General features: G+C 36.9%; 1 protein-coding gene across 1 annotated transcript in view; it reads right to left on the bottom strand.

The window, feature by feature from the left end:
- Aff2 (ALF transcription elongation factor 2) overlaps positions 1-14,024 on the bottom strand; it is a 495,719-nt gene that overhangs the window by 151,452 nt on the left and 330,243 nt on the right. Inside the window, exons 5-6 of the mRNA XM_052170362.1 lie at positions 1,247-1,283; positions 913-964 (exon numbers count right to left, since the gene is read on the bottom strand). Coding sequence (XP_052026322.1) covers positions 913-964; positions 1,247-1,283 — 89 coding nt within the window. The remainder of the gene's footprint in view (positions 1-912; positions 965-1,246; positions 1,284-14,024) is intronic.

The raw sequence follows: 14,024 nt of genomic DNA, 5'->3' as shown, positions 1-14,024 counted from the left end.
TGGATATTTTAAAAACTCTACAACAGTTAATCTGAGGAAATTGGTTTTCTATGAACTCCTCTTCTGGCTGACATTAATAAAAAATGAATGAAGACAGTGCAGAGTGAATTGCAAGGCTCTGACTTCTAAATATTACCCTTGGACTCTGCCATATTTTTCTCAGCTTTCCTGGCTGTTCTTATTTGGCTATAACACAGAGATGAGAGATGATCTACAAGTGGTGGAGTCTTGCAAGCCACATTGTCTTTCTTGTCCATTCGTTCTCCTTCCTAGTAGCTGGACAGGCAGTTGTCCTGAGGTTACATGAAGCCCAATAACCCATCAAAATGTGAGAAACCAATGTTTAGATTGATCTCACTGAGGTCACCGTCGTTTTCAGGTATTGATCTAGACTATGTATACATCATTAGATAGCCAGTGACTGACCACATTCACTTCTACTCTTACTTGCTGGCCATAGGTACTTCAGTTTAAGTGATTGTGTCTACAGAAGATGCATATTTGTCATCCTTCCTCTGGAGTTGACAGTGCTGAGAGGTGGGACTATGAAGAGGTAATTCTGTCACAAAGGTGAACCTTCATGAATGGGATTTGTGTCTTTATAAGAGCTACTTCAGAGAGGCTCTTGCCAAGTCTACAGTATGAGTTTAAAGTGAAAATGAGGCTATCTCAACACATACATCTGACTTTACCTCTGACTTGCTAGAATCTAGAACTGTTAGGCATCCATGTCTTCTATTGATAAACTGCTCAGCTTATGATAAATATGTTATAGCAACTGACATGTACAAAGGGAATAAAAATTTGCTTACTTCCTCACTAGCCTGAAAATGGAAGTAAAGGTTCATAGTCTCAAAGAAAAAGCAAGGGGGTACTAGTTCAGGACTGTAGTTTTGGAGGACAAATACTCACGACTTGAGTGGTACTGACTTTGTAGAAGCTCTGCTGCTTGGGTCACTCCACTCTAAATAGAAAAGACACAAACAATTACTTTTCATGTTCCTGCTCGCAAAAGAATATCCACAAGGAAATTATTTTCTAAACATGCAGCCCTGCCAGATGATTTCACACCCTCCTGTCATAATAGTGGATGAGAAATAGGAACTAGAACGGTCAATCCCAATGTAACCTTTTGTTACCATTATTCCTTTAAGCCTTAATAACATTAAGAAAACAGGGGAAAGTAAGGCAAGTGAGAATATGGATGGATGTAATAAGAAGAAATTGGAAAACAAAACCCACTTACTTTGTAAGGTGAATCCTGGGGTCAGATGCTGAGATTCCTGTAAAGAAGAACATATAATATAGACATCATAAAAATGGGGGTGAGGGAAGTTATCTGTTATTTCTAAGGATATATTATGAATGTTTACAAATAAAAAATGTTAAACATTATATTAGTTCAACTTCTCTGTGTGGGTGTATTTGTACCCACTATTAAAATTTAAAGTAAGGTTCATGTCTGTTTGGAACTTGTATACCACATGAGAACAAATGACCAATATATGTAAAATTCAAGTATATAATATCACTGAGCTAGGCAATGATGCCTCTTAGAAAGTCAAGGAGACTTGGTTCAACCAAACACATGATATTTTTTTTTTGTAAAAGTTCAAATATGATTGTAATTAATAAGTATATCTAGTTTCTTCCTTGGTAAAAAATCTTTTTAAAATATGTGCAAGTTTTAATTTAGTTCAACAGAGGTGTTCACCAAACTTTATTACAAGCCTGTTGAGGTAGAAGTAATTGAAATATGTTAGTAGACTATATTATTGAAAAGATTTAAAGTTTATTTGAAACTATCTTTCACAAAATTTATTCATTGTTTTGAGAAATCTAGACTAGCACTTATGAGTCTTGCTGGGAGCATGGTATACCTGTGTAGATCTTGACACATTTGGCATTTAAAAGCATTAAGGTAATGCTCAGAAATGGTTTGAATGAGAAAGTTCCCTGTGGTTTTGACACTTTAAAACTTTGTCCCCAGTTGCTGGTGCTGCTTTGGTAGGTTTAGGAGGTGTGACCTTGCTTAACAAAGTATGACCCTGGAGGTGGCCTTTGAGTTGTCAAGGTCATGTGTTATTACAAGTTCACTTTTGGAAATAAGAGCTCTCTTTCATGATTCATACCTGCTTGCTGCCACACTTCCTTGCCATGATGTTGAGAGATTTTTATCCCTCTAGATCCATAAAGTCCAAATAGACCCTTGCTTTTGTTAGTTTCCTTTGTATTGATATTTTGTCACAGCAATAGAAAAGTAACAAATATATCAGGTTGTACATAGTGCTGTGTGCAGAATATTCATGGACTGTGTGTAGAATGTGCAAATGGCAAAACCAAAAGTAAGGTTCTGGGTTTCATCACTATCACTACAAAGAAAGTAAATATAAAATGGCCTTTATCAGAGTTTTTGCTTTGAGTAATGTTTTCATTAGGGTAGATCTTATCCGACACAGAAGAAAAAAGATCACATCATAATTTATCTTTAAAAATGAGCAAAGAATCATGACTATGCTATGCTTTATATGAAAGTCAAGTTTTCAGTAATATATTAATATACTGTGCAGGCCCTTTCAATAATATAGTCTATTTATTGTACCCGTTTCACAAGAAGTTTTAGTTCTGTGATGATCACTCTAGAAAACTACAATTAACTCAGCTAAAGATTGTCACAAATCCTGCTTAAAATTTTACTGCTTAAAGGCTTCAAAAATTGAAAGAGACCTGCTTTTTGAATACTTTTGTTTGGTACTATAAACTTTGCCATGAAAAGAACAAAACCAAACAAACCGTGGACTGGAAAGTTTATTGGCCAGAGGAGGGGACCCACTATAGTCTATGTAAGTTAATATACCACCAAACTTGATTCTAAATATCTATGTTTATACCTACAGACAAATGCCACTGTCATCCTTTCTTAATTAGAAAACCTTCTATTTGCAATGAATGGAGATAAATGCTGTCTCATGGCTGCTCAAGATGCTGAGAATAAGTGAGAGTTGAATACTCAGCTTTAAAGAAGACATTTATGCCACCCTCTCTAAGGTACAAGAATCTCTGCAGAAGAGAGGAAGAAGGGCCATGAAATGCTATCTTTGAGACAGCACACAGCTATTGCAAGCATAATCTCATAGCTGCCATGGTTGCTTGCTCTGGGCCTGCACAAGATAGGGCTGTCCAAAGCCAATTGTGACTTGTGGAGGGGCTTATGGAACGTATCTTCTTTGCTGAAGTATTTGAAACTAGTGGGTTGTAGGGGAGAGAGTCATTGCCTTCAAGAATCCAAGGAATAGTGCTTAAACCTGTGACTAAATAGAAGGTATTGGTTAAAATCATTGCGTCAGAAATAAAACAAAAAAAGGCATGTTAGTGGGTAAAGAACCTGTAGTGAAAAGGGGGATTTGACATGTTGGAAGTAAAATAAGAGAGATGAGGGCTGGTCAGAGTAACTAGAATGTAGTATATACACATATACATGAAATTGTCAAAAACAAATTTAATCACTAGAAAGGAAAAGTCATGGAAAATATAGCTGAACTTTATGCTACCATCCAGGATCACAGGTTCTATTACCTTTCCTACATATACATCATTGTATCCCTCTCATATTTACCTCCTCACTATTACTGTCTTTTGTCCCTCTGACACTAGAGAATTATTTGCCTTTTGACAAAAGGTCTCTAAAATGTTGAACCATTCGCTCTAGCCCTTAGGAAATTACAGATGGCAAGGAAGAGAATTTGTCTGTAGAGGTCATATCATAGAAATACCAATATGCTGTGAGAATGAACAGCATAAGAGTCTATGAAAATGGCATAACAAAATTAGAACTTAAAACCATACAAGTCTGTGTCTCTTTAATGGGAGGAAAAAAAATTCTTCTCTGAATTCTTATCCCTTGAGGCACAATTGCTGCCTAATACAATAATTGGTGCTAATAATAATATCAAAGTTATGAAGAAAAAATACAGTGTGTTCAACATAACCTTCCAAAAGACGGGAAAATATTAATTACACTTCAAAATAATCTCCATCATATGGAGTCTCTGAAACTATCAGATAATTTCAATTATCCAGAACATCTTTCTTACATACACAAAAAATGAGTTACTATTTGTATCAGCTTAACTTTAAATAAGTATTTCCCTTTCTCGAAAGGATTTTATTACAAAGATGTAGAACAAGTTTAGACTTGTATATCTTCAGGATATTAAACACAAGCTGCAAAGTCAATCAAAACAAACATATGATAGGAGAGTAAAACACACGGTCTTTCTATTTGTCTTGTAAACGGGTTTGTAAAATGACCTTCATACTCAATCAATTGCTTCAGTGCACTGAATATAGTGTTGCATGAAGCAAGTAAGTGGATGAAGTCATTCCACAATTTTGTATAATTGATTTTATATTCTTGACATTGATTTTAATGCTGATCTTGATAAATAATTTTTAAACAAGATATACAAATGAAGAAAACATTTTTACATTTTGCTAATGTTACTTACATAAATATATAATTGTACCATATATACAACATAACATATACCACGGTCCTGGAAAAAAAAATCTACTATGGGCATACAATAACTGTTATTGCATGTAGTATAAAAACGTCATCAGACATAAATCTCAGTATTTCTTTCACAGAAATATCATATATGCCAGTACATAACAAGGCCAAGCTATAGTCACAGACACATGTAAAGCTCTTTTTAAATAACCACCTGTATAACAACAATATGATCTGGATTGTATAGGATCAAACTTTACAGTATCAGCTAATTGTTCTCATAGAGGGCTAGACAGAAAATATCTTAGGGGTTTGTAAGCATATGTTTTTGGCTATGTTCTGAAAATGCTTGATTCATAGATGTATTACTCACAGTAATGTATTATATTTTTTTATTTCATTTAGCATTTCAAAATGCAAAGATCCAAGAGACCCAGTGCTATCTATGTTCTAGAGGTCATTTGCCTGTGCCAACATTCTCCTAAGGATAGTGTTGCTTTCTTGGTCCTACTTAGCTTATGTTTATTCTGCTCTTTGTGAGGATTTACATTCTCTATAAGAAATGGGATTATTAAATTTGCAATTGGTCAGCAAACTTTAACTGAGAATTTTTAACTGTCTTTGTAAGTTTACAGATTCATAAGTTACTTAACTTGAAAAATCACATGCACACACACACATACACATACACACACATACACTTATGAATGAAGAAAATGAAACTTAGAATACGTTCAAAAAGATTAAGCAGCATAAATTTGAAAGAGTTACATTAAAGGCAGCCATGATTGTCGTCCTGTCCTTTGGATGAGATCTGTCATAACTAAAAAACCATAAAACCAAAACCAAAACCAAAACAAAACAAAACAAAAAAAAACAAAAAAAAAAAAAACAAAACAAAAAAAACAAACCAAAAACCAAAAACACCCCCCCGAAAAAATCCAAAAATCAAAAACCAACCAATCAAACAAACAAACAACAAATAGGTTCTCAGATGGTAGTATCACACTGTTCTATTAAAAGAACACACAAAAGGAATCACTGTCTTCTGCATATTGAAAGGAGACATCCACCGTTTATAAGATATACTTTTTAGTGAGCACATACCATGCATGCCCTTTTTGGTCTGAGTTACCTCACTCAGGATATTTTCTAGTTCCATCCATTTGCCTGAAAAACTCATGATATCCTCTTTCTTAATAGTTGAATAGTATTCCATTGAGTAATGAACCACATTTTCTGTATCCAGTCTTCCAGTGTAGAATATCTGGGTTGTTTCCAGCTTTTGGCAATCACAGATAAGGCCACTAAGAACACATGCCCCTGTGGCATGGTGGGGCATCTGTTGGGTACATGCCCAAGAGTGGTGTAGTTGGGTCCTCAGGTAAAACTATTTCCAGCTTTTTGGGGAAACTCCAGATTAATTTCCAGAGTGTTTGGAGCAGTTTACAATCCCACCAGCAACGGAGGAGCATTCCTCTTTCTCCACATGCTCCCAAACAAAAACCTGAGTTTTTGATCTTAGCCATTCTGATTGGTGTAAGGGGGAATCTCAGGGTCACTTTGATTTGCATTTCACTGATGACTAAGAACTTTTAACATTTATTTAAGTGCTTCTCTGCCATTCAAGATTCCTCTGTTATGAATTCTCTGTTTAGCTCTAATACCCCATTTTTGATTGAACTGTTTGGTTTTTTTGAAGGTTAACTTCTTGAGTTATGTATTTTTGATATAAACCCTCTATCAGATATGGGTTTAGTGATGATTTTTCCCAATTAGTAGGTTGCCAATTTCTCTTATTGACTGTGTCTTTTGCCTTACAGAAGCTTTTCAGTTCCAAGAGGTCCCATATATCAATTTATCTTAGGACATGCATATACTCACTAATAAGTGGATATTAGAAAGCTACAGAGTAGCTAGGATACAATCCACAGAACTCAAGAAGGATTACAAGCAGAAGGGCCCAAATGAGGATGTTTCAATCCCACTTGGGAGGGAGTAGAAAATAATCACAAGAGGCAGAGGGAGGGAGGGTCTTCGGTGGGAGAGTGGAGGCAGAGGGGAAAAAGGGAACATGAGCAGGTATTGGGGGAGAGAATCCCTGAGGGCCAGCATAGTGATTAGATGAAATGCCCAACAATGCGGAGAGGGAACTCGTGGAGATCAAGGTGGTCGCCTCCAGTAGAAAGACAAGTGGAAGTATGGGGTTGCCATAACATAGTCAAAAACTCTGACCCAGAATTGTTCCTGTCTAAAAGAACTGTAGGGACAAAAATGGAGAAGAGACCGAGTGAAAGGCCGTTCAGTGCTCAACTTGGGATCTATCTCTGCGGGAGACTCCAAGGCCTGAAACTATTACTGATGCTATGATGTGCTTGCATAATGTTTGAGGATAGCCACATCTTTTAAATCATATGTGACATGAACAAAGCAAAGTAAAAACTAGTGGTGATAAATTGTTACTGCAAACTACAGAAGAAGTTATTTCAGGTCTTCTCAATAGATTTGTAGAAGAAAAGGTTTTACCTATGTGATATCCTTGTTTATAAGGGTCAGTCTGTTAGTAAGCAAGGACTGGAAAGGTGACAGAAAAATTAAAACAAAATGAGATAAATGAAAAGCATAGCTTTTCTTAAATTCAAAACCAAAGTTTATCTGGTCTTCTTCAGAGGACAATCTTCTGTTTCCTTAGCTCTAGGCACCATTTACTTGAACAGAGGTAGGGAACAGGTAGTGAGATGTGTTATTTAAAAGACTCTCTTTTTAACATTTGTGGTACTGTTATGAGGCAACAGATTATTTTTAAGGCACCAGAAAGACCAGTGTTATTTTATAATCATAAATCCCACTAGAAGACAGTTCAATGAATACAATGACAGTAAAGGAGAAGAAACACAGACACAAGGGGGAGCATCCTCATAGGATTAGGGGGAGGGAGGCTGGAAGAGGGGGTTCCAGAGGGGAAACTGGGAAAGGGGATAACACTTGAAATGTAAATACATAAAATATCCAATAAGATTATATTGCTAAATAATTAAAGAGAAGGAATATTAATTATCATAACTAGAAAGCCTTTTCCCACACAATTGGAGTGAACCAAGTCTGCCATATTAAAAGCATTGAGGTTCAAAAAAAGAAACACACACACATACAGAGGGAAGGAGAGACAGAGAGAGAGAGAGAAAGAGAGAGAGAGAGAGAGAGAGAGAGAGAGAGAGAGAGAGAGAGAGAGCGCTCATCGCTCATCACTGCTGAAACAGGCCATCTCGCTCATGTGGAAGCAGCTGGATCAGAATCTTCCCTCTTGCTTGTGAAGCTAAACACCTGTTCCACAAACATTGCTACCTAGAAATAATAATTTGGAACACAGGGAACTCAGCTCTTCCTTCTTCAGTGTAAGAGCCTTCAGCTTTGTTCATTTGCTCCCCTGTGATGTGTCTCTCCTCCATGTTGACACATGCTTAGCATGCTCATTTACTTTTTGGAAATTTTGAAATTTTCTTCCAAAGTTTCAGCCTTGAAATCTGTCACTATCTTAGATGCTCTCAAGGCTGGATTCCTAACTGCCTGGGGCTTTTTACCTCTTAGTATCCTGTTCCAGATATGATATGATAGTTCCAGGAAGAATGGCCGCTTACCATCTTCAGTCTGGATGCTCTGGTACTCTATTGATACAGCCTAACAGGTAGTGACAAGATGATGTGCATGCCCTTTATTTTCCTCTGCACAGATGAGGCAGTTAAATAATATTCCTTTATTCACAGAGAAGTTTACTATGAAATTGTTGCCTTGGTTTTTCCACGCCAATCATACAGTGTATTTGTAAGTTCACAGCTTCAAACACAAAAACATTCCTACAGTCCCTCTGTTATCAGCAGGCACACCTTCTCAGTTCATTCAAACATTCTTTTGAAAAAGACATGCTGTTCAAATCTTGGTCAAGTCTTAGGGCTCATAGCCAATATGCTTTACTCTAAAAGCAGGGATAATTAAACTGCATACTCACAATCCCAGCAACAAAGAGATAGATTTTGTGGAACAGGAAGGAGTCAGGATGTGTAGGGTTCTCCAAACATTTTCATATATAAACACTAAATATAAAAATCATTGTAATGGCGGAAACAAAGAGTGATGCTGGGGAGGAGTATACAATGATTAGTTACTGAACATCTTTTTAATAAGTAAGTTACATAATTCTTTTTTTTCAGTCTTTACAGCTAACATAGTCATTCCAAAGGTAGTATTAGTAATAATTCTCAGGTAGCACTAAAACATATTTTCCTCCTATAATTATCCAGTTCAAAAGGAGCCTTTGATGTATGAAGAGCTGTAATGCAAGGAGATACTTCATAGTTTCCCTCACAGCAGCTCTGCTGAAGCAGAATTTGTAAGCATTATGCTGACAAGCGCTGACACAGAATTTCCCCAGCACTATTTAAAATGGGGGAGGTAAGTACATTAAACTTGCAGGCAAGATTTAGAAGGGATGCTTAACCTACTTAAAAGATAGGCTGTTTCCAAGTGTTTTTGACTTGGGCATTTGTATCCAGTTGATAACATTCATGACAAATGACAAATGCTGCTTATATATTCATCAAAACTTGCCTAAAGTAACTCTATGTGATAAGAGTTTTCAGAAGAATTCTAATTACTTGGTGTTTTTACAATACTCACTGATCTGTTTAAAATGTATGTGGTTTCCCTGATTACAGCTGGTCTCTAAAATATAATCATTTAAATTATGCAAGAAGATAGCAGTAATGAAGAGGTTTTGTCAAAGTGTAAGATGTTTTTGTTAAGAAAAAGCAGTTATGGAGCTCATTTTATAGAATACCAGCATGTTATTAATAATATGGAGTAAACACGAACATTGTTAACATGAGATGATGGTGATTACACTAATGTGTGTTGATCATTCCACAAGGCAGATACATTGTACATCATTGTGCTATATTTCACACACACACACACACACACACACACACACACACACACGCACGCACGTGCACGCACACACACACACATACACACACACACACACACACACACACACACACATGTTGTGTGTGTGAAAATGAAAAGACATAAATAGTAGTTAGTATTTTGCCAAAAGTTGACTAAGGAGTGGTAAGCCCTAGCCCAGGAAAGAAGTGGTAGTTCTTTTCATCAATTAGGTTAATAAGAGGCATACTTAGCCCTTTTTACCACTGTTTTCCAGGGGTTCCTTTGAGTTATCTAAAGGTGTTTCAGGTACTACAAATAATGAAATCATTTTTTCACAGGTATGCCATTTCACCTTGGTGTATTTATACTCCATATGCTAGGAATCAGATTATCTTGAATTAACAGTGGAAAATTCCACACTGTTGGACAATTCACAAAGAAGTATATACACCATGGCACTTTCAATTTGCCAGATTCTTTGTATTTGAAAATGTGAAATTTCATGCAACAGCTCACTGAATCTATGGTGCCACCGGCACATTTGGCAAGAGTCGGGTAATGTAGTTCAAATATAATTTTCTGAAAGTTATCTTCAGTAAGAAACTTCAGAGATAGCTCTTTCACTTTTCAAAGTAAGTTAAACAATGTGTTTCAAGCTCATAGCAGACTTTCTATTATTCATTTTAGCAATTGAACAATATGAATCTATTGTTGTTTTTGCTACCCCTGAGATAAGAATGCCTATAGTGATCTTTTGCCCATCTGGTACCTAGAGATGAGTACCTGCTCAAAAAGATGTCAAGAGTTCTTGCAATTAGATCTAATGCTGAGTACTCAACATAAAGAATCAGTTTCCCTGTATATATTTTAAAAAACATATGCATGCATTTAAGATTAATTGGGCCTCCATAAGGAAGACTTTTTTTAAAGCAAAAATCTCTGGACTCTTTTGCTGCTTCTCCAGAGAGACAAAGCAGATATTCATTTATCTATTAGATCTCTAAGGATAATCAATATTCTGTGAAATGAGGTTGCTTACTTAAATTTTTATGCTTCCTTAGAAGGAATGCTTGTGGTCAGTTCCAAAGACATACTACACTAAGTATGTCTCCCCTTTGAAATGTAGAGTAACATGGTTAATGAAAAAAGAGATAAATATTAATATTTGACTTTTTAGTACTTGACAATGTATTTCATAAGTGCTCTCTGCCATTCTGACAATGAGCAAGACATCAAAGTCAAATTCAGGAGATATCACAAGCTACTCAATTTTCTACCATATTAAACATATCTTGTGTCTTTGACTCAGACTCCAAGAAACTGGAACAATTTATGGGTAGCCTTGCTTTCCCCAGTTAAGACATAAAAGCTGGGTACTCTGTAAGCAGAGTGAGAAATGGTGCTACCTAGTTATTAGGCTCTGCCTACCTCAATTCTATCCCATGTTATCAGAGAAGGTTCCATCTCAAGTAACTAGTATATTGTCATAAGCCTTGTATTCTACAGATCTCATTCTTTAATTCCTAGTATGCAGGCACTTATTGGTCTTTTTGCACCACAAACTAAAGAGACAATATGTAGGATTTTATATGTTTGACAAGATAGAAGCATGACCACAATAATGTTTACCAAGGCCACAGACAAAATGGCAGTCTGTAATAGATTCTTTACTTTTGCCTTAGTAACTTTTAATACATAGACATTATGTATTTGTACATGAGATACAGACTAGATAAAGTTAAGTTCCTTCTGAAAAAGTGTATCCTTCTAACAAAAATTGCCAGGAAAACAGGAGCTGGAGGAAATCATTGTATGAAATACTTGGGAAAGACTTCGTATCATAGTAGGGTTGTAAGAGGAAAATGTGTGTGTGTGTGTGTGTGTGTGTGTGTGAGAGAGAGAGAGAGAGAGAGAGAGAGAGAGAGAGATTTTTAGAAATGTATATTACATCTCACACATTAACTAAATAATGAAATAATGTATTTATCCTGCAAATATTAAATTCTTTATCTTCAGAAAATTCAAACTTATGAGATATTTACAAGTTTTCAAACCATATTTTACTAAAATTCGATGACAGCAGCACTGCTTATTATACATTGATATTATATTTCTGTTACAGCAGGAGGAGCTCACAAGACAAGAATGGTATGAAAAGAGCTACCTGGGTAATCCTAGTCAAATTACTTGCCCACTCTGAGACTGTTTTCCCATTTGTAAAAAGAAGGTCTTGGCTTGCACAATCTAGATTATTTTTTTAACTATGTATGCTATGAATCTCTAATTTGACATGCTTTGCTTCTTCTCTGCCATGGGAAAAGCATGTAAGAGATTTACAAAATATAAAGTTTTGTAAACATTCAAAGATTCTCACTCCCAGGCCCACAGTCATGGCTACAGTATTGTTAACGTGAGCTGTTAGACCTATGCTTCACAACAGCCCATGTAAACTCTGCTCAGAGCTGAAGAGATAAAGTGGTACCCTTTCCAAATCTTTCTTATTACTAAGATATCAAAAAATATAATCAATGGAATTTTGGAGGTATATACAAATTCCTGTGGTTAAGAGTAGTAAGTATGAATAGCTGCGTATTTTAAGATAGGAGAATAAATCCACAAAAGTAAAGGTTTCTTTTTCATAACGACCTAGAATTAAATCACTTTCACAGCCTCTGAGATGTTTTGGGTTTATCTAATCCCTTTTACTTTTAAGGGAATTTACTACCCAAAATTGACATTATACATCATGATCCTTATAATTCAACACTGTCTAAGGATTCACAGATATTAGGTTTTGAAATCCTGAAAACATGGTATACACATGTCCTATTTATGTGAAGGAGGTTTTTGCTTTGACAGGCACATTTGCCTTTTTTAGCTAATGGGCTCCTCTCCTCCTAAGAAAGCAATGTGTAGTTGTAGGCAGAAGGTGCTACCTTACCATTAAAGTAAATAACACAGGCTCTGTGTCCATGGGCTCTGACAGTTCTCCAGGGGCAATTAGGCCTTTAAACAGAAAGGAACAAGGGTATTGGGATAACCAGGAGGGGTAGCCCAAGGATTCAGCTTTAGAAGGACAACAGTCAAATCATTGTTCAGCCCCCAATCTGTTATCATATGGGAAATGGTTTGTGGGAAGCTGCCAGTCCCTGATAGGAGAGAAAGAGACAGAAGCATTAGGACATTATCTGTAGCCACCTTATGACTAGTCAAGGAAATGATGCAAAGAGCTAGGGCACACTTGTAAGGGACCCACTAAGGACAAGAGTCAAGTAGTAGCTGGGATAAGTATTCATGAAATGACTATGACCTGTCCAGGCTTCCACTCTCAGTGTGGTGCCTCCAGAAGATCCCAGTGGATCTTCCTTTGGAAGTTGAAAACTATGGGATGATAATTGCTATAGGAGGGAATACCTTCCTCAGTGTCCATGAATCTTGCTGTTGCACATGAGATTTATCAGAGAGAGAAGAACACATGAGAAGACGTCCTAGCATCTTCTCTGTCCATTCTCAGGATAGACATTGCATTTTCCAGAACAAGTAAAATTTGTATTAAAGCTTTCATGCAACATTTACAAATAGTAATTAGCTCAAGGGCCTTTCTAACCTATAACTATAATTTGTGCATTGACACCACTCAAGAAACACAACCATTTCAGGAAGAGTGGGAACCTGGTATTGACATAGTATATCTTGGTGTCAGCAAAGCAACTGTCACATAAGTATCTTGCAGAATAGAACAGAATAAAAAAAAAAAACCTGCATTTGTATGTACCATTTTAGAAGGAGATAAAACAAATTTCTTTTTTATTGAATATATTCTTCATTTACATTTCAAATGTTATACCCTTTCCCAGTTTTCTCCTTCCCTGAAAACCCCCAACCCATCCTCCCATCACCTGCCTCCAAGAATATGCCCTTCCACCCAATCCACTCCCACCTATCCTCCCTCAATTTTCCCTTGCTGGGGCATCTATCCAGCCTTCATAGGGCCAAGGATCTCTCCTCCCACTGGTGCCTGACAAGACATTCCTCTGCCACTCTTTTGGCTAGAACCATGTGTACCCCTTAGTTGATGGCTTAGTCCCTGGGAGCCGTAGGGCATCTGGTTGGCCAACATCTTCGTTCTTCCCATGGGGCTGGAAACCCCTTCAGCTCCTCCAATCTACCCTCCAACTCCTCCATTGGGGACCCCGCACTCAGTCCAATGGTTGACTGCTAGCATTTGCTTCTGTATCTGTAAGGCTCTGGCAGGGCCCCTCCAGAGACAACCATAACAGGCTCCTTTTGGCAAGCACTTCTTGTTATCCATAATAGTGTGAGGGTTTGGTGGCTGTTTATAGGATGAATCCTCGGGTGGGACAGTCTCTTGGTGGCCTTTCCTTCACTCTGTTCCACATTTTGTCTCCATAATTGCTCCTGTAAGTATTTTGTTCCCTTTCTCAGAGTAACCAAAGCACCCCCAATTTGGTCTTCCTTCTTCTTGAGCTTCCTATGGCCTGTGAATTGTAACTTGTTTATTTTGAGCTTTTGGGCAAATATCCACTGGTCAGTGAGTGCATACCAT

The sequence above is a fragment of the Apodemus sylvaticus genome, chromosome X (genome assembly GCF_947179515.1).
Source record: "Apodemus sylvaticus chromosome X, mApoSyl1.1, whole genome shotgun sequence".
NCBI classification, from domain to species: Eukaryota; Metazoa; Chordata; class Mammalia; order Rodentia; family Muridae; genus Apodemus; species Apodemus sylvaticus.
This window is presented reverse-complemented; position numbering and strand designations above follow the sequence as displayed.